The sequence below is a fragment of the Crinia signifera genome, chromosome 5, assembly GCF_055691185.1.
Source record: "Crinia signifera chromosome 5, ASM5569118v1, whole genome shotgun sequence".
In the NCBI taxonomy this organism is placed as follows: Eukaryota; Metazoa; Chordata; class Amphibia; order Anura; family Myobatrachidae; genus Crinia; species Crinia signifera.
In genome coordinates, this window is record NC_139221.1 from 70,723,940 (window position 1) to 70,751,325 (window position 27,386).

The 27,386-nt window shown below is 42.4% G+C and overlaps 1 protein-coding gene across 8 annotated transcripts in view; it reads right to left on the minus strand.

Moving 5' to 3' along the window:
• SPIDR (scaffold protein involved in DNA repair) overlaps window positions 1-27,386 on the minus strand; it is a 419,457-nt gene that overhangs the window by 283,729 nt on the left and 108,342 nt on the right. For 4 of the 8 annotated variants that reach the window (XM_083187433.1, XM_083187429.1, XM_083187427.1 and 1 more), the window contains 2 exons: window positions 13,541-13,770; window positions 11,975-12,019 (listed from right to left, as the gene is read on the minus strand). In XM_083187433.1, coding sequence (XP_083043559.1) covers window positions 11,975-12,019; window positions 13,541-13,770 — 275 coding nt within the window. The remainder of the gene's footprint in view (window positions 1-11,974; window positions 12,020-13,540; window positions 13,771-27,386) is intronic. The other 4 variants (XM_083187434.1, XM_083187428.1, XM_083187430.1 and 1 more) reach the window with 3 other exon arrangements.

A 27,386-nucleotide genomic window follows, 5' to 3' on the forward strand; every position in this document is an offset into this window, starting at 1 on the left:
TGTGTTGTCCATTTGCATGACGATTACATAACTGCTGATAGGTTGAGCATCTGGTGTCGAACTACTGGCTACCTAGAATAGAATAAACTTTATTGGTCATGTGTGCTTGCGCACACTAGGGGAATTTTTTTGTGGATTTCAGTGCAGCATCAAGCAGGGATGAAGGGGGGGGGGGATGGGATGACATTACATACGTTACATTGGGACATTACATGCGGGGGGGGGGGGGGGGGAGAGATGACCGCCGAGCTGTGCGGTGCCTAGGCAGCCATCAGCGGTGCCACTGGTCGTTGCAGCAGCCAGGTGGGTAACAATATAAACAGGGACAGTACAGTTTTCACATGGGGACACATACCTGCACAGCGCCTAAGCAGCCATTCAGCAGCGTCACTAGTCGTTGCAGCAGCCAGGTGGGAACAATATAAGCAGGGACAGTACAGTTATCACACAGGGAACACATTGCCGCCAAGCTGCACAGCACCTAGGCATCCTGTCAGCTGCGCCACTGGTCATTGCAGCAGCTAGGTGGGTAACAGAGACATTACAGTTATCACATAGAGGACACTGATACATATGGCTGAGTGCACAGTTCCTAGGCAGCCATTGCGGCACCATCTTGCATCTTCCTGTAGGGAGAGCCGTGGATAGCGTGGAAGGAGCGGGCGGCCAGCTGCCGCCGTGAAACTACACAAATACCAGAATTTGTTCCACACTTATGGTGATATTTACCTTTCTGTGATGACTGTATTATTCGCAGACAAACATGAATGGCGTGAAAGCCATTTCCTTTGCAGATACTTTATTAACTCAAGTGACCCACATTTAGAAGCATTTTATGAACTTAAAATCTCACCTCCTCTTGACATATACCAACTAGAAGGTTCCAAGCGTTATAAAGATAAAAGAGATGTACCTGCAAATGTGTATGCATTTTCAAGGGATTCAAGAGACTATTGCCAATTTGCGTGGCTGTGAATTCGCAGACCGGGCCAGAATCTATAGACTGGCATTACTATGGCCCATAGAACCCATACACAAGACCATCCTGTGATGAAATCCAGCAAATATTTTTCATCGCTGGCAATACACAAGTTGACCGACAGAAATTCGATGTTTGGGGGGTGGTAATTGGCTGTGTTCTGGGAGTGTCAGAGAAAATGCAGGCGTCCCAGGCGGTTTCATGGTGTATGACATTAGCTCCAACCCTGAACAACTCTTTCTATTGCAGCCACCAAGTCCTGGGCTACACACAGACTGCACATAGTGGAATTATGGTGAGTGGTTGCGAATGGATTTGCAGTTAATAGCAGGGCTGCAAAATATTCGCCTTGCACAGGGCAGGATATCACTCTGGGCGGCGTATACCTGAGAGTCTCAGGGCTCTGCAAATTACTAGCCCAGCAATAAGGTCTGAATAACCTCCAATGTGACTGCTCTACATCCAAGACTTTCAGATCTCATTAAAGACATGAGCAGCCACCTAGGTTATTAGATAGCCTTTTGCAAGGTAAGTGTACTACTTCAATAGACTTTCCTTTAATCAGTAACAAAGGATCGAAACTGGTATAATGGGGCAGATGTATTATCCTGCCTCTATAATACTTCCTGCTTTGCCTCATTAACAAGGCGAAGCAGGAAGAGACACCGACAAGATGTCCTTGTCCGCTGAAGTGGGGGAGCGCAAACTGCCCCCCTCCGGTGATGGCCCTTCCTGGAGACAGTGCATCAGTTCAGACTGATGCGTTCTCTGCCTGTCCGATAGGCTGACGGTGCGAGATCCCACTATTATCGCAAGATCTCGAGTGGAGCCTGGAGCCAGCAGCAGGGCTAGCGTTATCCCTGCAGTGGGAATATGAGGAAGCTAGCCATGGGATAGCGTAGCGGGCGGGGTGGCATCACGGGCAATGTATGCTTAGGAAGCTGTTAATACATCACCAGTGTCGCTAATTGCTGGGGGTATTGAAGGGGACAGCCACGCCAAGCGTTAAACGATGGGCTATCCTTAGCGTGCGTAATAATACATTTAATAGACTTTATTCCTCCAGTTAATCAGCATTAAGTGCCGCATATGCAGTTAACGCTGGTTAATACATCGACCCCAATATATATTGCAGGCTACTACTAATATATATTGTAAAGCGCAAGATGCTAAATGAAAACGATAATGTTTGTGTGCATGTACGCATGTGTTAAAATAACTTGCAGTCTGCATTAACTTTACATAATACTTCTCCAATAAATTACAGTATAAATGGCAGACAGGATCAGAGATAAATGAATAATGGCCAGGATGACTGCCCAAAGGAAAAGAAATAAGCTGCATCCAGAAAATCCATTTAAGAAAAAAAAAGAGAAGTAGAACTGCCAGAAACATTGAGTTATAGGTGAAGACGATCACACCTCATTAAATATAAAGTTCTGACGAAGCTCTAACGCAAAAGAGAGAAATTGGACAGAATATAAAAGAGGATTATTAATCACAAAAGGATCCAGAATCCAGATGGGAGGGTGAGCCGACATAATCACACGCTGGCTTTAGTGGTGGTCCCCATAACTCACACAGTGAAGAGTACATACAGTCTTACTGGAACCCTCGCGATATTACATAGTCAAAGCTTCAAACAAACAAAATAATATCTTTAAGCAGTTCTTCTAAACATTGCGTTTAACTGTGCAACTTTCCTGCCAATTTATAAACAATCATAAAACTTCTAAAAAGAAAACAATTGCTAATTATGTACTTGTGTGGGGATTGTAATACATAACTTCCACTCTGTATCTCGTAAACATCTACCACAAAATGCATTAGGCGGCAGCAAATCTTCGGGGGGGGGGGGGGGGGGGGGGATCAGTCATTAGTTATTAGGCATGATATTAACTTTACTGAGTTAATAAAACGTAACTTTTTGCTATTCATTTAGAGATCCATGTTAAAAGTTGCTTTCCATGAAAAGTTAATTCAGATTTTAGCTTTACCCAGAGCAGACAAAAAGTAAGAGAAAATCCTTATGGTACTTGTTTCCTAGCACGGCGCCACCGATTTTGATTGTAAGCATCGGGTCGGAAAAATCACGTTGATCGCATCGCATGCCAACCAAATCGCATGCGATGGACCCGATTTTTACATTGGAATCAAGAGACCAGATTTTGCATTGATTTTAATGTAAAATGCCCCAAAACACCCCATTTTCATAGAAAACCCCCCTGATGTTTAAAATGCCCCCCATTGTTAACGCCACCCGGTATTGACGTCAACCCGAAGCGTGGCGGTACGCGTCCTCCAACCTTTTCATACCCCTACTATCCACGTCGGCGTGGAGTTGAGAATAGAAAGTGTGGCGAGGAGCCCGAAGCGTGGCGACCGCAGCGAGCCCCGCGAGGGGACGCGGATACCTTCACAGGTATCCGCGTCCCCTCGCGGGCTTCACAGGTATCCTCTGCGCTCGCCATGCTTCGGGCTTGCCACACTTTCTATTCTCAACTCCACGCCGACGTGGATAGTAGGAGTATGAAAAGGTCGGAGGACGCGTACCACTGCGCTCGCCACGCTTCGGGTTGGCGTCAATACCGGGGTGGCGTTAAAACTGGGGGGGGGGGCATTAACCATACTTTCACATTGTCACCTATGTAAAATCGGGTTGATCGCATCGCGGGCCATTATAATGGCCCGCGACCGCCTGCGATCAACCCGATTTTCACTTTAAAATTAATTTAACATTGTTCCCTATGGGAAAATCGCGATGGACGCGATCAACGCGATTTTCACTTTTACCGGCAATTGAGCTGGTTAAAGTCAGAAAATCTGGTCCATCGCATGCCTTAAGTACCTTAACTTAAGGCATGCGATGAACCCCGACGGGTGCCGTGCTAGGAAACAAGTATCATCCTTATTTTATGGTAAGAATGACAGGAGACCGTGAGCAGGCCTGGAACACCCCTCTCAATTAATAATATTGTATTGCATTGTTTTAAAATAGTGCCTATAACCAATGAATACTACTAATAGTTCATGTAGTTTTATTTACAAAGCACAAGAGAAAGGCTATGTCATACCAATGGTTCCAATTTGAGATCAGCAGGAGATCAGCAAAATATGTAAAGCAGACCAATCTCCGTGAGGGTCAACTGCAGCAAAATGGCTGGTAGCTAGCACACTACCGACTTCAGAAATACTCAGTTCCTGTGTCGCATAGTCACAGGAACTGTGGGTGAGACCAGGATGCCGCTTAGACAGAGATATTAAGGCTAAAGTAGACTGTTTCGAAAGGACTCCACTGAAAAGCCTGTGCATGCTGTTTCCAAGATGACTGTTGTAAAGTAATAAGGGTATAGGTCACCCAGATATATCTCCTCTGCCCCTGGAGATGTGAGGCCTGTAGTGCGGGGAAACGATGGCCAGGTAAAGTAGGATATTTGGATGGGGCTCCCAATCGGTCAGCAGCCTCAAAAGCGAAGAAGCGTCCGCAATCTGGGTGAAGGAGCTCAGCTGCTGTGAGAAATCTAGTCCGCTGCATTATTGGTGGTGTAAGCTGCAGCCTGCAGAAAGGGATTTCTCCCATACCTATCTGGTGAACGAATTAAGAAAATATGGATGGAATTTTGCCATCTCAGGTCCTAATTTATACAAGCTGAATGTGTTTTTCTCAATAAACGTTTGTGTTCAGTTGCGAAATCCACCAAATCAAAACTAAAATCAACAGCAAATAATGAAATCGGTTATCTTTCTATGCTGGAATACCAGGATTTTATGCATTTTTAAAGGAAATTTAAGTAATGGTAGTAAATTCAGAATGTGGCACATGTTTTAAAGTGTTCAACTGCCAAAAGTCAGAAATATCAATGGAATGTAACTGAACTCCAAAAAAAAAAAAAAAAACGTAGAAAGGTTACCAAAACAAACAAAACCATCTAAAAATAATAAAACCAAAAACATTTTGTTCCGTTTAGTGGATTTCACTGAATAAAACATGCCAAGTCTATTAAAAATAAGGGTCACATTCACTAAAGCTTCTAAAAAACAGAAAGAGGCGATGTTTCCCATTGCAACCAATCAAATCAGTCTATCGTTTAATTTGATTGCATCCTATAAAACGGCCAGAATCTGATTTTTAGTAGCTTTATTAAATGTATCCCTAAGTATACAGATATAACTATTTTAATGAAGATCATTTTTTTTAATACTTTAAGAAATAAAGCACTTTTTGTGTTATCAGTCACATTTAGTGAATACAATAATTTACCTTTCTAGAGTCGTATAGTAAACGTGGGATATGGTCACTAGGTCTACAAGCATTAGGTCAACACCACTAGGTCGACATGCCTGAAGACCGACATGGGTTAGGTCATCAGGTTGACATGGGGAAGGTCGACAGTCAAACTGTTGACATGGGGTTTTTCCCTTTTTCTAGAGCCGACATGCGGAATTTCATGCCTTACCATCCACTAGGGTGTGGTGAGGGAATAAAATAGTGTGCGGAGCATAACGAGGGTCCGTGCCGAAGCATGGCAAGCGCAGAGAGCCATGCGAGGGGACGTGGTGCTACGTATCTGTGTCCATGTCGACTGTGTCAACATTCAGGTAAAAAGAAAAAACCCATGTTGACCTAGTTCTTGTGTCGATCTAATAAACATGTCAACCTAACCCATGTCGACCTTCCTGCATGTCACCCTAGTGGTGTCGACCTACCTTTTGTCTGTCCAATGATCCATACCCGTAGATACTGTATTTTGCAGGTACCATTTACTGAAGCTGCCAGTTGAGGACCTTGTCTAGAGACTCTGATGAACTTGTCTTCTTACTCAGTTGTGCACTGGGGCTCTCACTCTTCTCTTTCTACACTGGTTAGAGCCTGTTCACACCGTTGTAGGAAATGTTCAATTTCTTCTCCATTTCAAAGAACAAGTATAGACTGTCGAGTTTCACATGAAAGTTCTCTTTTTCTGGCCATTTTGAGAGTATAAATCGAACCCACAAATGGGATGCTCCAGATACTCAACTAGCTCAAAGGAAGGCCAGTTTAATAGCAAAACCATTTTCAGCTGTGCTAACATAATTGCACAAGGGTTTTCTAAACAACCATTAGTCTTCAAACACAATTAGTAAACACAATGTACCATTAGAACACTGGAGTGATGGTTGCTAGAAATGGGCCTATATACCTACATAGAAATTCCTTTAAAAAAACATATTTGCAGCTAGTATAGTCATTTATCACATTAATAATGTATAGTGTATTTCTGATTAATTTAATGTGATCTTCATTTAAAAAATAAGGGCATTTCTAAGTGACCATAAACTTTTGAATGGTAGTGTATTACATAGCTCTTTACAAAAATGTTATAGTGTGACTGGGTATTAAAGAAAGAAGATGTGGTACTTATGTAATATCTGGGCTCCCGGTTTTCTTATGAGACTGTGTCCGCTCGCTGCGCTCGCCACACTATATAAAATCAACTCCATGCGTAGTTGGATAGTAGGGGTATGAAAAAATGGGGTGCATTTAACATGGGAGTCCAGATAATACATAAGTACCGAAGATGTAAAATGTTCTGTTTCACAAGCAGTGTCATTTGGAAGGAAAAGCAATGCATTTTACCAATAAGAGGCTGTATATTTAGTAAGCCATTTAAATCTATCGAGATCAGGTCACAAAAATAAAAGTTCCTTTTTAATCCCCCCTCCCCACCCCAACTTCCGGTAGAGTACATATCTAACCAAAGAAGAAAGACGGTAGAGATTTTCAAAAGGTCATTGACATTACTTTGTGGGGTGTCTCTGGATCATCTTAAACCCTCTGGTTTATAGGGAGTTGTGATGATGGGGACCCACTCATGCTTAAAATATGATCTGCAGGAGAATGAATGCATACAATTTACTAGGAGTATGCCATCTGGATAGAGCAGCCTTAAATGTACCAATTGTATGTAAATATAGAAGATTGTCTCATTTTTCCTAGAGTGATCAATAGCGTGTTGATGTCTCTGAGTCAGAATGTCAGATTAGGATCTCTTATCCAGAAGACCCCACCCCCCAAATAAACTGGAGCAAGGGAAAACCTTCCCAGCAACCAGGCCAGGTCAAGTGTTTCACTTCCAGGGAGTGGTGGAATTTCTGTGATCAGTGGGTTACTTTCCCCCTCCCTCCCGTGAGGGTAAATTCATTAAAGTGTACAGTGTCAAGCATTGAGCTAGTTAATAAACAAAAAGGTGTGGGGGGGGGGGGGGAGTATAAAAAGGTATAATAACTACACTTCTCCTTCAATGATCATTCTTAACTCAACAGGCAGCCTGTGACCTGAGATGCCAATCCCAACAGACCACGTTGCGACAATGATAAGACCTTTGCAGACCTTTCACAAGAAATCGGAGAGTGATTATGCAGTAATTAAGAAAGCAGTGCTTCTACACATATCTCACACCTGAGTATTACAGACACAAGTTTTGAAACAACATGCTTCTGATACTTATGCTGGACTGATAGCACAATTAATAACCTGTCAGCACTGAGGATTTCTGTATTACCGGCTGTGACCTGGGTGGACCAGTGAAGGGTGCTGGAAACACGGTTGTTTGATGGGGACAAACAATGGGGTAACCGGGAACAGCGGAACCAGAGGGTTGGCAGAGACCAGGAACAGGGACGCAGGGTCTAACCCGCCGGTGATTTTCACCAGGGAGCCCCACAAGGAGCTTTGGACTTAGCTACGCCCAACGAGCAGGTCCCGGCCCCCTGCCCTGGTCCTCTGGAGCAAGCTGGCTGGTGACAGAGGACTCAGAGGAATGAATACTGGAGATCTCGAGTTCCTAGATTGAATAAGTAACAGTCTAGGAACTGATGGTTTCAATGGTCATTGACCTGGTAGCCGGTGATGACAGGAGACATTGGCCGTGGAGCTGAGGAATCGATGGGAGCCGGGTATGATGGTAACGGCTTGGTAGGCAGTAATAGTTGTTGATGGCCTGGGAGCCGGTAATAGCTGACGACTGCCTGGGAGCCGGTAATAGTTGACGACTGCCTGGGAGCCGGTAATAGTGGACGACTGCCTGGGAGCCGGAGATAGGTGTAGACGGCCTGGGAGCCGGAGATACTGGTCAAAGGCCTGGGAGCCGGTAATAGTTGTCGACAGGCTGGGAGCCGGTATTAGTTGCTTAGAGTCATGACACAGATGTTAGTCACCGACTTAGCACAATAGCAGGTACTTGGCCTGGGAGCCAATGGTAGGAAACTAGCCTGGGAGCTGGCCTGAGAGCAAGCGTTGAGCTCTGCTGGTGATTGCTGGATGCGACTCAACCGCTGAGGTGGAATAAGCAGGAGTTAACTGGCAGTTGATGGGTTAACCAGAAACAAGACTGTAGCAGCAGCACACAGGACACAGGTGGAAGTAACGCTGGAGCACAGGATAGGCGGGAGCCTAGGAACTCTGGGGTAGATTTATTAAGCTCGGTGAAGTGATAAAGTGCCTAGTTTTTATCACTGGCCAATCAGCTTCTACCTGTCATATTTCAAACTAAGCCTGTAAGTACACATTTAATTGCTGATTGGCCGGTGATAAAAACCAGACACTATCACTTCACCGAGCTTAATAAATCTACCCCTCTGACACTGGAGACAAGCACACAGGGAACAGTTGCTCAAGGCAAGGAGGAAGTGCCAGAGGCCTGACCTATATCCAGCAAGAAGAAAATAAATGGAACTGCGCAATATAGGGGGTAACAGTACATGCAATTTATTTACTCACTAATATGAAAAACACATACAACATACATATAATTAAAAAACAAATATAAGAAAAATAATAAAAAGGTACATGTAAATATAAAATATTTTAGCACAACCGGTTGTGTCTATTTAGTATGCAGATTTGTTAAAATGAAAAGATTTCACTTCCCTTGAGGTTAATCACAGTCATATTAGTGTGTTAATTGGTTAGAATGGCTGGTTTGGTTAACAGTCTGAATATGGATTAGTGGTTAAACTTGCAGTAAGTTTGGGTTATACTGTCAAGGTTTTTTATGTATGGTCTCCCTCTGGTGCAATAATAGATATCTGGATATTGGATATCTATTATTGCACTAGAGGGAGACCATACAGAGAACCAAACAGACCACCCACCCAAAGGTGACTCCAGATAAAGTTGTACCGAAAGGTGATTCAGCACCATCAACTGGGAGACCGAAGGAATTACAGGTGGCAGCTGTAAGGTACCCCGAATATAAACTGTCTGGCCAGACATAAAAAACCTGGACAGTATAACCCAAACTTACTGCAAGTTTAACCACTAATCCATATTCAGACTGTTAACCAAACCAGCCATTCTAACCAATTAACACACTAATATGACTGTGACCAACCTCAAGGGAAGTAAAATCTTTTCATTTTAACAAATCTGCATACTAAATAGACACAACCGGTTGTGCTAAAATATTTTATATTTACATGTACCTTTTTATTATTTTTATTATATTTGTTTTTTAATTATATGTATGTTGTATGTGTTTTTCATATTAGTGAGTAAATAAATTGCATGTACTGTTACCCCCTATATTGCGCAGTTCCATTTCTTTTCTTCTTGATAGCTATTTCGGGGCACTGAGCTACCCCCTCCAGAACAGCAGCAATAAACGGGGAGTGACAGTATCGGTGTATTGTAATTAAGATCTGGTATATTGGTTAAGTAAAGTCAACCCACACACGGTGCAGGACTTTGCAAATTTTGCTGACCTATATCCCCCTGCCTGTCTGTGATTGGCTGCAAGTCGCCACATCAATTAAAACCAGGAAGTACCTGTGTATAACTTGGTCCAGAGCTCAGGTGTGCAGGTCAGAGTTCAGGTCAGCGGGCAGTGCGATTGATTCAGCCTGTCAGCCTACCGCAAGTGCCACAGCAGCACCCATGCAGCGAGGGACCAGCGTGGAATGCCGCACAAGGCCCAGATGGACAGAGAGGACATCACACCATGGGCCGCAGCCGGAGGAAACCCCGGCAACGGGCCTGCGTCCCAGAGCGGACCAGCGTGATGGCAAGGTAGGTGGCCGTGCACCGTGATTCATGACACAACCCTTATGCACCAATAAATTGAGGAGATGCAAGTAAAAGTCTATGCGGAGCTAAAACCTCATCCTGCAGGAGCATATACAACGAAAAAAAAGTTGGGGTCCACTGGGGGGGGGACCAGTTTGGAGAGGGAGGCAACTCTGAGAAGCTGTCTCACAGCCCCCTTTTGCAGCTACTATGCCTGCTTATACAGGTTGGGTAGGTGCAGGAAAGCCGGTTTGGGCAACATGCTTCCAGTGTTTTATTTGCGTAAGCCCCGGGCACCTTAGTGCTGGTTGAACGGTGAAGAAACCTCCCACCCCCTCGTCCTCTGCAGGGTCCCACCAGCTAATCCCTTGTCAGAGGTTTTGTATGCACAAGGGTCTCAGGAGGGCAAATGTGAAAGTGTTTTTAGGTGACCAGATAACTATGGGGCTACTGGATTCTGGGGCAGATTTAACATTCATAAGTCCCACGTTAGTGTACCCAGAGTATTTTATTTCCGGAAAGACAATTGTGGTACACATTCAAAGTATACTTTTCTGGTAAAGGGAAACCAAAGGGCTGCGTTCTAACAATTGGTGGTGGCAAGATTAGTGGTAAGCCGCAAATATCACCTGTCATCACCACACATCTGAGCTAGCGATCTGAGTACGGATGTAATCGTAACAAATAATCCACACCAGTATTCCAATAGAAAATTACCACAACCACCTGTTTTACAGTGTAGGACAGTTAAGGTACCCAAACACTGAGGCGATTTGGTCCGATTTTGGCCGATTGCGACCAATTGGCCCGTTAAATCGGTCCAAATCGCCTCTCCCTGACATGCAGTTGGGTCTGATGCGGGGTCCCCTGCGCATCGGACATGACTAGGTGGTCACACCGAGACGGCGCAGCAGTGTATGGGAACCCGTAGCTCCTTAAAAAAACAAAAGTGCTAACTATCCTGATGCATAAGCAAAAAACATTATTATACTGTACAATAAGCAACAAATATATTAAGCCTTAAGTGATAAAGTGGAGGGTATAATAGCGTGATAAAGTACCAGCCAATCAGCTCCTATTTGTCATTTTAAAAACCCAGCCTGTAACATGGCACATCTGATTGGCTGGTCCTTTATCACTCTCCACTTTATCACTTGTTAAGGCTTAATACATTTGGCCCTAATACTGTGTTTAGCTTTTTTGCTTTAAGGAGAAGGAGATACTTTATTAATTATGTCCATAATAATCTATAGTAGCAATTGTTTAAAATATATGAAGGTATATTGAAGAGCCAAAGCCTTCTCCAATGGGAATGGATAGACTTATTACAATAAGACCTCCACGTATCTAGATAACAGTGTAATCCTAATGCTGGGGATACACTGGCAGATAAAATGCATGTCTGACCGACAGGCATTTAATCTGTCACTGCAGGTATCTGGGACATACATTTTGGCCATGATAATGGTACACCGTTCCCAGGGAGGAGACATACAGTAAGAGACTTTTACCTGTCCCTTCCTTTATTAAAGGAACAGGAGAAATGTCAGTTGGTTGGCCACGGTAGGACATACACTGCAGACATGACGCTTTAAATAATTGAATCGGACGGACACGCTGAATGACCTGGCATGTCTGATCAATTGATATTTTGAGATAGGCAGCCGGCATACACACAGCATATGACTGATCAGCAGAAAAGCCAGATAATCATAGGATGTTTGCCCAGCAATACACCCTTGATGCCGATATGAGCTGGGGACAAATGAGGATACACCGCTGGTGCTTTTTGTGGAATAAGCAAGGCACAACTGTTGCAGGGTGAGATGTACTAAGCCTTGAAAAGTGATAAAGTGGAGAGTGATAAACTACAAATAGACAGTTTCTGACATTTTTGAAACAGCCTGTAACATGACAGTTAGGAGCTAATTTTCTGGTAGTTTATCACTCACCCAATGAGAAACTCCACGTTGATCAGCGTGGCAAATGGTTCACAGCTGAAATTATTGAAGTAGTGGACACGTTAATGTAAGAACACTGTACCCGCCTGCTGGCGGTAATAGCAACCATGAAGCTAATGTAAGATAATGTCCAATAAGATTAAAGGTCCGTACACACTGAGCAATTTCCCCACTTGCCAGCGATTTTTATAGGGGGAGGACGACTTCCATAGCAGGACGATATAGAAAGCTCTGCTGGTAAAACCATCACATGAGTGGCGGTGACCTACGATGATGCGGCAAGTGCCCATCAGCACTCATCGCTGGCTCGTATACAGTGGGTGGCTTTTGAGCTGAAAGCAGCTCAAATGACAAAACTGGGCTGCTTTGAGCTCAAAACTGCACAGTGTGTCCGGGCATTAAGCGTAGGCTCGAAATTACATCTTAATTCTGCACTTGGCCGTCTAGCAAGTTATAGACACCCAAACTCCATCACGTAATAATCAGGTTTCATCGGAAGGATCTACAGCAGCACAGTTACCATTTGTTAACATTACTGCCTCACAACACTGTCCTCTTGGTTTCAATGTCCACCAAAGCCCTAATTTTATAGAGAGATTCTATGTTGTACTCAGTTTCATTTGAGTACACAAATACATACTGGTAGGTTAATTAAATTAAAAAAAAAAAAAAAAAAGGTTCTCAAACTTAGTCCTCAGGACCCCACACGGTGCACGTTTTTCAGGTCTCCTCACAGAATCACAAGCAAAATAATAAGCTCCACCTGTGGATCTTTTAAAATGTGCCAATGAGAAATGAATGCACCTGTGCACCTGCTGGGTGACCTGAAAAATGTGAACTGTGTGGGGTCCTGTGGACAGAGTTTGAGAATCCCCGTTATAGGGGAAATAAATGAGTAAATCTACTAGTGGTGATGTAAAGAAGAACATATTCTACAGATGTGTCCTTTCTATTGTTGGCACTATTCATGCATCTCCTGAGATTCATTCACTAAACATGGAAGCTTTTACAACAACTCACTTGATTTTAAGGGAAATGTGCATATTAAAATAGTTTTTATTTAATTGATCTGCAGTATATGTTGGTGTCTATTTTCTCCCCGTATTCTCTGTATTAGGAGATATTGCAATCCTGAGACCTTAATTGGTATTTTCCATGAAAAGTGTGGACCATTGAACAGCTAATAACATCTAAGTATGTCTGTGTATTGATTTATCACCACATTTTACAAGAGGTTTTTAAATTGCTTTATAGTTACCTTTGATCACTATCCCTTCACATTACACTCTTTCTTGTAGTATACATGGAAGACCGGCAAGTGGGAATGAGCACCGCCTGCTGCTGTATAAAGTTAGCGCAACAATAATAGAAGAGGACCAATCCGTATATTTAAGACTTCATTAATATACACATTTTGATATAATAGGCACAAATAGTATTTCCAATTAATTAATTTGCAAACATATCATAAAGGTGAGCACTCTCTCACGTCTGCAATCCTTAATCCTGATAAATTCTTTAAGGTAGAATAAAGATAGTAGATTGACAGATACCAACCCGAGGAATCGCTTTCTTTTCTTAGCAGAGTCGTCAGGAGTCTTGAAGTTTTTGTTGAGTTTCTTCTCCGGCGTCTGCAACAGAATCTGGGCTGTTTTTAACCAGTCACTTACGGATTTCCCAGAAGATGTGATACCATTTTCACCACCTACTGAAATGGCGTGTCTGGCTGCTGATAAAGTAGGTTCATCTGCTGGATCATCAGACAAATACTCAACAATGTCGATGGCCTAGAATACAACAGCAAGAGATGACCACACGTGAAATTAGTGTTGTGATGGGAAAAGCTTACAATAAGTAAAATCCATTATATGCCATTTACAAGTGACTTAGGTAAGAAATCAAAGACTTAAGGTGGCCATACAGTAGTGCGATTGGGTCCTTTCATCCGATTCTGAGGCATCAGGCTGAGAAAGCGGATGAAAAGTATGGAATCACACGTGTTTCAGCTCCGATGCGATGCGTGGTCCCATTCGCATCAGATCATAGCCAGAGATCACAAGGGCTGCACTATAGATTTGTTTGATACAGCAGCCTACGCTGGGATCACATCATATCATATGCAAAAGCACTGCATACGGTGTATCGTATGTGACCTGCCACCCGGCTAGCCACCGGGAAGTTCATGGGAAATCACATGTAACTCCTCTCCTTGGAGAAGTCGCACTAGGCTAAGGAATATGCAACACAGCATATAAAGACATTCTAAATAAATGGCAGAATTATTCACAACTTAAAATGTAGGGGCAAATGTATGTAACAGTGAAAAGAGCGGAGAAGTGTGGTACTTTTTTCTGTCAGACCGGCATGGATGAAAACTTACCAAAAATAAGGCCATGAATTAGACAAAACATCCAGCATGGTTGAAAACCACATGGATCAGCAAACTTTCCACCGATCCATGTGGTTTTCTCCCATGCCGGAGTTTTTGCCCAGGCGAAAAATGAGAGATTGAATAGGGCGAATCTACTTTGAAAAGTTTTGGCATGGATTGAATACCCTCCTATGAATCCTATTAGGAGAAATGTGCTATATAAATAACATTATTAGGCACTTGTGTATGGAGCGCAGCTGAATCACAACCAAAAAGATTTTTTAATTCATCTGTGCTAGCACACGTTACTGAAAGTCTGCCACTTCATCTTCTATGTCCTCTCGCCACCTCAAACTCAATCTTGCAAAAATGGAACTAGACAGTAAGTCTTCAAAACATTCTATAGATCTAATGACCTGACATCTCTATTTCTGTTGGCAACTGGACAATAAACCCTACCCGCCAACCTCGCTGCCTAGGTGTCATCCTTATTTCAGAACATTCCTTTCTTTCCCACATGCAATATGTATATTGTGTTACATAGATCTAAGAAAGATCTCCAAGAAAGATTTCCAGCAACATACATAAAAATCTTACATATCTTTAATTCATGCAACACTAACCTCCAGCACTGAATATTGGAAGTTCTAATCTTCCTCCATTCATTATTTCACCTTACAATGTACTTTTGATGCGCTTTCCTCACAAAGCATGCTTATACAAACCAAATGACACACATTACATAAAAAAACATGGCAAAAAATGAGTTTAGTCTAATGGTGTGTACACACTATCGATTTTAACATGCGATGCGATCAGATCGCATCGCATCGCACTGCGCGTGTGATCTGCATACAATTTTGACTATATAGTGCATATCTGCACTATATAGTCTATGCAGCCAAGACTTTCTGCTTGCGATACGGGAGCACACATCGGGATCGCAAGGGTTAAAACCCATGCGATCTGGATGAGATTTTGTCTATATAGTCAAAATCTCATGCACATTGTATAAGTGTGTACACAGAGGTGTGAGAAAGGCAGTGGAATGCCACTTGTACTGTATCTGGTGGAAAAGACGTTTGTGGCTACTGTTAAATACAGAAGTATCAGTCTCCAATAATAAAAAACCGCAGGCATATATTGGGCCTAATTCAGACCCGCTTGCTAGGCAGTATATATTCGTTGCCTAGCGAGCCGCTAAGTGCCACCTGCCACCCTGACGAGCGCCTGGTCCTCAGCCAACCAAATCCCCTCGGTAGTATGAGACGGTATGTGTATGGGAACACATCCCCTTGCATTCGGCCGTCCGGCTGAAAAATCATTCGATGGTCGCTCGCTATCGAATGATTTTCCTGTCGTTCCTGGATAAAAGTCAGTCTGAACTGACTTATCTTGCCTGCTGATTGCGGGTCTGATTTCATGTGACATCAGCCGCCCACCCCAAGCCACGCCTGCGTTCCCCTGATGCCAACCCTTGCCCTCCCTCCCCTACCCATGCGAAAGCCTCAGCTAGTTTTATACGTTCGCACAATGGTTCTGCATGTGCGCAAATATGCGCAAACCCCCCACCATCGAAACGGGGCCAAATTCGGCCCCTTCCAAACAAGCTTGAATCAGGCTGATAGTTAACCATTAGTGGTACAGTTGGATAAAAGAGAGACAGAGTAAGGTAGAAGCATGGACTATGAGCTAGCCTCTGTAGAAATCACTCACCTATGTAGATCACGCTAAAACAATAAGACAAGGGAAATAGACCTTGAGTCCTAACATCCGTAAAGATTTGACGATGAAATTACAAGGTAATAGTACAATATAGTAATAGGTAATATACAGTTAGCAAATAATACTACAACTCTGAACACAGCAACAGACGCACGGCATTTGGAGCCACTGAACTAGTTTGTTTCCCAGCACTTGCTTGAAGCTGTGCAGGCTTGGGGACAGTCTGATAAATAATTTAATAAAAAGTTGATAAAAATTTGGATAAGGGATACTAAACCTGTACACATATTTATTTATTTATTAACAGTTTCTTATATAGCGCACACATATTCCACAGCAATTTACAGAGAATATTTGAACATTCACATCAGTCCCTGCCCCAGTGGAGCTTACAATCTATATATGCATATACTGTATACATACACAGTATATATACACATAGTATATCTGTATATATTTGTAGTGACAGAGTCATTTCTAAGACATGATTTAATGGCGAGTAATCTTGTTGCTAGAACTATTTTACGTGCAAGGTTGTTGCTAGAACTATTTTACGTGCAAGGTTGCAAACAAACTAAAAAGTCTCACTTGTGGTGAATGGATTTGCACACTTCAGCCACTTCTCTTCATTTGTTTGTATCAAGTAATTTTATTATAATCGTGAGTCAGACAGGGCAAAAGGACATCAGCAATTTATTTATATCACAAATAGCTATGTATAATCAATGTAAAAACAGTTATTCAAAGCACAACTTCCAGCAATGGAAGCTACCACCCTTGTAAGTGATCATTATGTTGGGGGGGGGACTATTTAGTGGTCATTGTTTAACCTTACTGCCCCCTACTGTTCAGATTCACATGACATTATGTTTACACTGTGGCACATGTGACTTGTCACTGGAATAGTCAGCTTCATTTTTGTTTCCGTTTTACTTTTTTGAAAGCCGCGGAGACAAATCACGTACAGTATGTACATTGTGCCTGGGCCCTTACCCTGGTAGTCTGTGAGGAAGTGACCCTTAATAAACATGTTAAGCAAGTAATCTGTAGAATGGAAATTCCCAGGTTATCAAGTTTCTTCGAATGGTAAGAGCAGCTTTCATTTTCAAAGAGTTTAGTTTACATTTATCAAGCACATGTCGTAAGTATCTATCCTCTCCTTTTGTCAGCAGAAAGTTCCACTTCATGTACACACCATTGTTTGCCTTCCTATGCAATGGGCTAAAGACGTCAATTTACCCTCTAGTCTCTTCTCCTTAAGTGACCTTATTTAAAAGGACATACGTTAAATACAACAATGAAATATCAAATGCACAGACAGAACAGAGCCATTGTATCTCAATTTCCTGATCCTTTAACAATACTTTCAGGATTTATATTAAATCCTATTAAAGTAACAATGCAGAAACCCTACTGCTAAGATGTGTTCAAAATGAAACTCAATAAAAGAAATAAAAAAAAAAAACTTAAATAGGACTAGAAAATAGAACAGTCATACCAGTAATTGCTGAGCATTTGTGATCCAAGTTCTTGCAATTATATATTACCTAAAATTCTGAATACAATCCTTTGTGCGCAGTTCACAAATGTTTAGTTGTACTTCCCATGACCAACACATAAACATCAGTTCAGTAGCTAGCTAGTAAGGGGACATCAGTTCAAATATAATCGCCTGAGGGATGTGGTTACTGTTGAGATTTTGGCAAATGAGCTGTGAGGGAGCCCATATTAGGAGGAGATGTGGGGCCTGATATGCCGCATGTAGTATTATGGGGTTGCTCCAAAGTAGGTAGCTCTTAGTTTAGATATATTTAAGTAGGGAACCATTATAATCATGTGGCCCCTTGCTACCCAATTTAGGGTAACAGTGGTGTGGGGTCGGTAGGGATTGTGACTTATTCAATAAGGGCTTTTTTACAGACAATGCTTCAACCTGTCGGAAACCAGGTGGATTGGCGGAATAGCCAGCAGTTTTTGGCCCCGGTTCCTGCAATCTCCATCAGTCTTTAAAAAGACCCGGATTTAGGCAGACACGACAGCGTCGGGTGAGCAGCAGTAGTTCACCCGCACTGTCCTCCTGCCTGCATCCTGCCAGGTTTTGCGTCGCTCACTTGTCCCGCTGCTTGGCCGGGTGAGCAGCAGCAGCTCACCTGGCGAAGAAGGCACTCACTCTCGGCTCCAGCTGGCTGAGCAGCAGCAACCAAATCCAAAGGTTGAATTTGGCCGCATTGAATTGAGTGTGTCGAATCTATTCCAACAAATAAATGTCTGAATGGATCCGACATTAATTGAATCTACCCCATAGTGTTCTCACAACAATTGTCATGTACAGCCCATACTTTAAAGACATTAAACAGTGTTATTACTTATTATGTCCACATAATAACTTTATCTCTAGTATTAAAGTATTTGAGTCTGCTGATGGAAACAGCCAGATAAAATAACTGACTATTAATCACATGATAACCTTAGTTCACACTCTCTTGTGACTATGGTGATTAGATATTATATTAGAACTAGTCACTAGCACTTAACTTCAAGCGTTTTCGGAGTAAAAGGTCATAACGTGTCCCCACATGGCTGATTTAACCACCTAGCCTGGAAACATCTGTTAAGTCATGTACACAGGGGGTGATTCATCTAAGCCAGTGTTTTTCAACCACTGCCGTGGTACACTAGTGTCCCTTGAGCTGTTCTCAAGTGTGCCCCCAAGATCTAAAGATGCCCAAACCAGTTTACAGCCACCACCAGTTCACCTGTTATTTTCTAGTCTCTTCTTTTCATGTAAAAGGGGACCTTTATTTTATTTTTGTTAACTGTGGGGACCAGTGTGATTGTTTTTTATATGAGGGCCAATAGTTTTGTTTTTTCCTGTGGGGGCCAATGTATTATGCCCTATGGGGAACTCATGCTGTGCCTTGGCAATTTTAAAATCTTTTTTTTAGTGTGCCGCAAGATAAAGAGGTTGAAAATCACTGATCTAAGCGATTTTGACAATGTAGTTTGCCGGAATCGACCAATGTGTACATAGCAGAAGACAGTGATGAGCAGCCCCACAGCGTCGCTATCGCCTGGCCAAATAACCAATGCAGGCAGCAATATTTTGACTAGACACTGCAACGTCTATTTGGCTGTACACTCTGGCTGCTATAGAGTGTGGCTGCCGGCTGACCTCCGGCAGTGACAGCATGATTTTGACTAAACAAAATCAAAATCGCCCATCCTCCAGCCCATGTGTACACCCCGGTATGGTACACAACACATCAAAGACTTAAAGCTATCAGAGTATTAATAATACACGGTTAGATCAGGATCTCTGCTCAATACATCTATTGTAAAACATTTCCCAATCACCTATTATCACACACAGGGAAATACCAATGAGCATTTGCTACTCTAGCTTTCTGAAGGCATTTCACCCAGCTCCATGCCGTTCTCAGTCTGTCTTGAATAAATCAATACCATTACATCTATATAAAATTCTCATGAAGTCCCAATATGAAGAGATCAATATATGTTATCCTCTGGTAATTTGCAGTATGTGCAAATAAACATCTTCCTGATTTTTGCCCTTATTTGTCTGAATTCACAAATAAAATTAGTACAAAAAATATAATAAGTGAAATTGGTGAAAATGAGGAACACTTAAACCAAAGGTACTGTATACATTTTATATAAAAAATATGTGGAATGTTTTTTCTTTTCCATTTTGAGAGTAACACAAACCAGTAACTCATAAATACCATTAAATAGGTGAGTAGTGTATTGTGAAGTGTACAGGTGGTGTAAGTGCAAGGTAATCAATAGGTGCCTGGTTTAATGTGAAGCAAAATATAAAAGATTATTAATATTTTATTACTATATTAGTTACCTAAAAGTTGACAATTTTTTTTTTTAAAGTACATTTTAAGTAAAGAGTAATGTTCATTACAGTCTTGTACTGTAATACAATAAATGTAGATCACACTGGTTACATATCAATGTGCCAAATTATATGCAGACTAAGGGGGGTATTCAATCGCCGGCGGGCATCTCCCGTCGGGGAGATGCTCGCCGGGCCCTATTTAATGCTGTCTTCCCCGACATCACTAGCTGTCGGGCTCGTTCTGCCGAGAACAGCCGGGAAGTGACGAGCTGCCGGCTGCAGCTCGCCTCTTCTTGGCCACGCCCCCTTCTTGTCCCGCTGCAGGCGGGACATTGAATCCCGCCTGCATGTTTTCGGTCGAGCTGACCGAGAACGGGACTGGGTCACGGCGGTCGAGCAAGCTCGACTGCCGTGACCGTCACATTGAATACCCCCCTAAATGTCCCCATCCATTACTATGACTTCAACTAGGGAAGTGGTTCTAAAACTGTGGGTCCTGACCCCAAAGTGGGCCACAACCATCTCTGCATGGGGTCGCGACTCCATGTTGCTGACCATCAGGCTGATGACTTCTCTAATCTCTCAGCCAGTGATCCAAGGAGTTTGAAAAATCAGTTGACTTCATACTCCTCACTTAATTTTGTGTCTCCCCAATACTGCCATTTATGTGCAAACTACTGTCCACACATGTATGACCATTCTGTGGTCCTCAAATAATTTTTATTGTCTGACTGGGTACCAGAGTAAAATAGTGCTGTCCTAGGGAAACCCCTTGAGTTGATAAGAAAGGCTGCAGAATCGCATGCAATACCATTCCCAGCTGCAAGGAGGCTGCCCGTGTCAGAGGTCAGATCTGCAAGCAGGTTCGATCTCCGACTCCATTCCGATGCATACAGGGCCGTGCATTGGATCGGATGTCAAACACATCCGATTTGACCACTTTTCACCAGATTTCTTATCCTAATCCGTTAGAATCGGGTAAAAAGTGGACAAGTCGGATAAGTGGATGGAGGCCTTTATACGGCTGCACCACTTGCTATTAAAACACCCCAAAAATTATAATACTCATTTAGTAAATGCCAGTGTTCATGCAAGGTTGCTGTTGTGAATTCAGAATACAATATTTCTCATTTAAACACATAAATATAATGTAAAATAACTAAAGCCACGGATAAGCAGGTAGACAGATTATCATTAGCAACACGATCTGCAAATTTAGCGTGAATCCAGCAAAGAAAAAAAGTGTCAATAAAAAAAATAATTGCAGTTGCCATTATTCAAGGCACATATTCTGTTAGCAGCAAATTGGTTGGTAAACAGTCCATTCACAGCTATAAATTGCCTGGTACAGTATACATATAATATTGCAAATCAGTTTGTTATTACCGGCTCTAAACAGATGCTCCAAGACTTTAACGTAATTGTTATAAACTTTTAGTGCTGACAGTCTCTGTCTTTACCCTAGATAGCGGGAGGTAATGTATTGTTCTGAGCAGTAACGGTGTATAACTCACTCTGCTGCACGCTGGCACCAAAGCTGTGGGAATGCGTGTACCGGATGGCTGACTGTGCTTGGACCCAAGGCAGAGGGACCTCTGCTCCCAAATTGACGCACTCACAGCTGCTCACACTGCCTCCGCTGGCCAAGAGACGTTGACGATCATTCAATCAAAAAAATTACATTTTCGGTGCTTCCAGTTTGTGTTCAAGGGTCAACTGACGCATTTCTCCGCCCTTACACAGCCGTTTTTTCAGAGATTGGGCTACCTTATACCCCAGCGATGGCTAACCTTGACACTTCAGCTGTTGTTGAACTACACATCCCAGCATGTCCTGCTACAGCTTAACTATTTGGCCATGCTGAAACTGATGCAGGGCATGCTGGGATGTGTAGTTCAACAACAGCTGGAGTGTCAGGGTTAGCCCTCCAGGGTACTTTTGATTGGAAGCCATAATGCTAAATGAGTATGGACTATTTCAACGGTTTATAGTTAGTCACTCTTTTGCTTTGTTTTAATATTTATTTTTGCCAATGCGGAACCCTTTTAGCATTTTATAACTTATAATTAATTATTACCAGTAAACGAGAGATTGAAATTTTCTTAGGATTAACATAGTAAAGATAAAAAAGGGTTTCCAATAAACACAGAGGAGCCAGATTCAATGGTGTGTATACTTATGCACAGCAAGATACATTGCGCCATCCATGCACACTGCACAAAGCAGTGGATGACAGTTAAATGTATTGTTACCCACCGCATGTATAAAATGCTTGCCGTTGTTCCCTGGGCCATCCCAGCAATGCAACAGAATAGTATGACCTATGGAACCGTACCATTAATCATCTATAGCAGGGGTGGGGAACATCGGGCCCTGTAGCTGCATACGGTGGCCCGCCCGGTGGCCTTGCTGGGAGTCAAGTACAGGGGAATTCTCGCGAGAGGTTGGTCCTGCTGCAGCCATCCCACGCCAGAGTATGGGACTGCTGCAAGGACAATTTGTAAGATAAATTTTTACACATGGCCCCAGATGGATTTTTTCCCCATACAAACGGCCCTTGGCACAAAAACGGTTCCCCACCACTGATCTATAGTGTACCCGGTTTAAGACAACGATTTAAAATAGTGGTTTTACTGTATGTATACTACAAGCCTGACAATTATATAACAGGGATTTCCCTGAGTAATAATTTATGCTGAGAAAAATGTGTCAGCAACACCAATAATCTACAACAACAAAAGGTTAGTGGAAACAATGAACACTGAATGATTCATTTAATTAGATATAACAGAAAACTCAAAAATAAAAAAATGAAACATATAAAAGGTCAGGAATTATGAACAAAAGGTAGTTATGTTGTACCTGGTACCAAAACAGACACATTGTTAATGTAAAACAATGGCTGTAAATACTGTGAAATTAATAGATGACCATACAGTTCGGCGATGAAGCACAGCTGGCACACACCTATGTCCAGCAAAGGGGTCCAATCGCATCCAGCCAGTCTTTTTAAAATAGTTTTTCAAATTCAGCAGCTCTTCCCACCTGCTGCTCGGCAAATACCGCTACAAGCTCCCAGCCGCAGATCCCCAGGGGATATTACATGCAAATAAATGTGATTTATTGCATGTAAAAATGGCACATGTGCCAAATTGTATGCGATCCTTCCAGGGAGCTGCCGGGGGGCTCTCAAGGGCAAACAGGTCCTTAGGACAAGTCGGACTAGTGTATGGGGGCCTTACATTACAGAATGGGTCACTTCACCAGGTTAAACAAATCTGCCTCCAAATTACTCATTTTTAAGCAAATACGATCTTTAATAAAAAAAAAAAAAAAAAAAAAGAGAGAGAATTTCCTTTGGATTTAAAAAATAGAGAAGGAAATGTCTCTTTCATCTGTACAATTACATCCTGAAACCCTGTTATGACATTATGTGAACAGAAACAGGGTCAAACTAATGTCATTAACCACGTAATCAATTGAGTTCTGTGCCCACATTTAAAAATTGTGAAAAATATGCTATGCCAAAAATGTCACTCAACCTGCATGCCACATAACTATTCCAATTCATTCAATAACAGATATGGCCACATACATCTAGCCTCCGGTCCCATGAAACACCCCTTCTAGCACATGGTATGACACATCTTGGTAGCGCTGGGGCAAATCATAGCAGCATCTGCTAATTAGAATAAGTGGCATTTCTATATTCTGTGTGCGATTGCAGATGTATCTGCATAGATAGAAAATGGAACTTTACAGCCAGTGTCAAACTGAATTCATACAGATGGAGCCTTCTTCAACTAGCCTTCTCTGGAGAGCCATGGCTCAACCAAGGTTTATTATCATCTATTGTTCTCAGCTGCAATACAAAACATAGAACAATACAGTAGGGCATAGGTTCCCAAATGCGGTTCTCAAGGCACCCCAACGGTCCAGGTATTAAGTATATCCATGCTTGGCCACAGGTGACTTAATTAGTAACTCAGTCAGTCTGATTTAACCATCTGTGCTGAGCCATGGATATACCTAAAACCTGGACCTGGGGTGCCTTGAGGACCGCGTTTAGGAGCCTCTGCAGTAGGGGATTGGCAGAGGATTAAGTCCAACAGCTCTGGCTCACTTAATTCTATTAAAGGGATAGATGAGGATGGCTCTATCTGTAAAATGCATTTAAATAAAAAAAATAAATAAAAAAAAGATGCCTGGCACAAAAGAAAAATACAGCAGCCACGTGTTATGTATAAGGCATCTTGTAGCACATGGAGAATAAATGTACGTGTACACATCTGTACTAGCGGGTAATACGCATCTGAACAAAGCGGTTACATGGGATCTTTAGACTATGCAGTATTATCCCAAATGAACTCTTCCAAGGTGAACTCTTCCTTTCAATTATATGCCTGACTAGGTGATCATGTGAGATTGCAGATGCCAACACCCCACCACTGCCGATATTCAACAGATGTCGTGGCTGCCGCATCGGCCCGTGTAGACACACCATTATTCATGGCATCCAGTTAGGCAGGCATCTGAATGCTATGTTACAGGGTTTCCAGCAAAATGCAGTAACGTAGCATTTTATCTGCATATGCAGCCGCTGTTGCACACAGAATATAGACATGCCACAAATCAACTTAACCAGTAGAGTCTGCTTTATAATTCTCATTTGCATAGTGATATGAATAATGCCGATCAGGAAGTCATGTCTCCAGAATTATATAACTATATATTAACCCCTTCCTGACACAGCCAGTTTTTGCCTTCCTGACAGAGCCCTTTTTTTCAAATCTGACATGTATCACTTAAGTGGGGATAACTTTTTTTTGCTTTTACTTATCCCAGTGATTTTGAAATGGTTTTCTCGTGACACATTGTACTTCAAGTTAGTGGTAAATTTGGGTCGATACAGTCTGTGTTTTTTTGTGAAAAATACCAAAATGTCGTAAAAAAAATGGAAAAATGGAAAATTTAGCAATTTTCAAAATGTTAAATTTTCTGCTTGTGAGACAAATAATCATACCACTCAAAATAGTTAATAACTAACATAGACCATATGTCTACTTTATGTTTCCATCATTATTTCAGCCTCCTTTTAATTTTTTTGGACACTAGGAGGCTTAAAATATGAATAGCAAATTCTCAAATTTTCAAGAAAATTTCAAACACTGATTTTTTTAGGGACCAGTTCAGTTCTGATGTGACTTTGAGGGACTTGTATGTGAGACACCCCCATAAATGATGCCATTTCAAAAACTGCACCCCTCACAGTATTCAAAACAGCATTTTGGAAGTTTGTTAACCCTTTAGGTGTTTCACAGGAATTAAAACAAAGTGTAGGTGAAATTTCAAAATTTCATTTTTTTGCAGATTTGCAATTTTAATACATTTTTCTAAGGAACACAGTAGATTTTACTAGAGAAATGTGACTAAAAATTGATTCCCCTAATTCTTTTGTTTTCATAAATATCCTATATGTGGCCCTAGTGTGCACGTTGACCAAACCACAGGCTTCATAATAGAAGGAGCACCTACTTGATTTTGGAGCCTCCTTTTTATGAGATTATTTTTTAGGCACCATGTAGGTTTCTAGGCACCATAAGATGCTAAAAGTTAGGAACCCCCCCACAAGTGACCCCATTTTGCAAACTACACCCATCAGGGAATTCATCTAGGGGTATAGTGTACATTTCAAACCCCCAGGGGTTTCACCAATTTTAATACAACTGGGCTGTGCAAATGAAAAATTACATTTTTTACACAAAAATGCAGTTCTGGCTCAAAATTTTTCATTTTCACAAGGTATGAAGGAGAAAAAGCACCCCAAAATCTGTGCCCCAATTTCTCCCGAGTACGGCAATGCCTCATGTGTGACCAAAAAATGGCAGGATTCAGAAGGGAAGGAGTGATATTTGGGGTTTGCAGCACAGATTCTGGTGGAATGTTGGTGGGTGCTATGTCGCATAAGCAAGACCCCCGAAGCACCAATACAGTGGAACCCCCCCCACAAGTGACCCCATTTTGCAAACTACACCCCTCAGGGAATTCAACTAGGGGTATAGTGTACATTTCAAACCCCCAGGGGTTTCACCAATTTTAATACAACTGGGCTGTGCAAATGAAAAATTACATTTTTTACACAAAAATGCAGTTCTGGCTCAAAATTTTTCATTTTCACAAGGTATGAAGGAGAAAAAGCACCCCAAAATCTGTGCCCCAATTTCTCCCGAGTACGGCAATGCCTCATGTGTGACCAAAAAATGGCAGGACTCAGAAGGGAAGGAGTGATATTTGGGGTTTGCAGCACAGATTCTGGTGGAATGTTGGTGGGTGCTATGTCGCATTAGCAAGACCCCCGAAGCACCAATACAGTGGAACCCCCCCACAAGTGACCCCATTTTGCAAACTACACCCCTCAGGGAATTCAACTAGGGGTATAGTGTACATTTCAAACCCCCAGGGGTTTCACCAATTTTTATACAACTGGGCTGTGCAAATGAAAAATTAAATTTTTTACACAAAAATGCAGTTCTGGCTCAAAATTTTTCATTTTCACAAGGTATGAAGGAGAAAAAGCACCCCAAAATCTGTGCCCCAATTTCTCCCGAGTATGGCAATGCCTCATATGTGACCAAAAAATACCAGTTGGGTGCATGGCAGGACTCAGAAGGGAAGGAGTGATTTTTGGATTTTGCAGCTCAGATTCTGGTGGAATGAATGGTGGGTGCACCCCCAAAAAGTTGCTGATCAGTTAATTTATACTGATCAGCACAAAGGGGGGGGCAGCAGGGGGGGGCAGCAGTCAGTTGCACAGGCAGCACAACCTTTGGTGCAACTGACAGGTATATATATATAAAAAAAAAAACCTGCACCCCCAAAAAGTTGCTTATCAGCACAGATATACTGATCAGCACAAAAGGGGGGGGCAGCAGACACAAAATATAGCACTCTCTGTCACTATCTGACACTCTATGACACTCTATGACACTCTATGACACTCTATGACACTCTATGACACTCTATGACACTCTATGACACTCTATGACACTCTATGACACTCTATGACACTCTATGACACTCTATGACACTCTATGACACTCTATGACACTGCAGCAGCAGCACACAGGAAGTGACAAGATCCAGGAAGCATCCAGCTGCTGGCAGCACGCTACCAGCGGTGATCAGGTAAGTATCAGGCAAGGATCAGGTATGTATATCATGACAGATTGGTCGGTGACCGCTCTGCACGCAATTCCAGACCGGAATTGCGTCTGCAGCGCAGTCACCGTTAGTTTAAATCACGCGCCATGGCTGTGATTGGTGCGTCGGTCCGACGGACCAATCACAGCCTTGGGGGCAGGTGGGGTGAGGTGTGGTCATCACCGGTGACCCCCACACGCCCCCTCACACCCGGCGGTGATTGATCCCTGTGTTACCGAGCG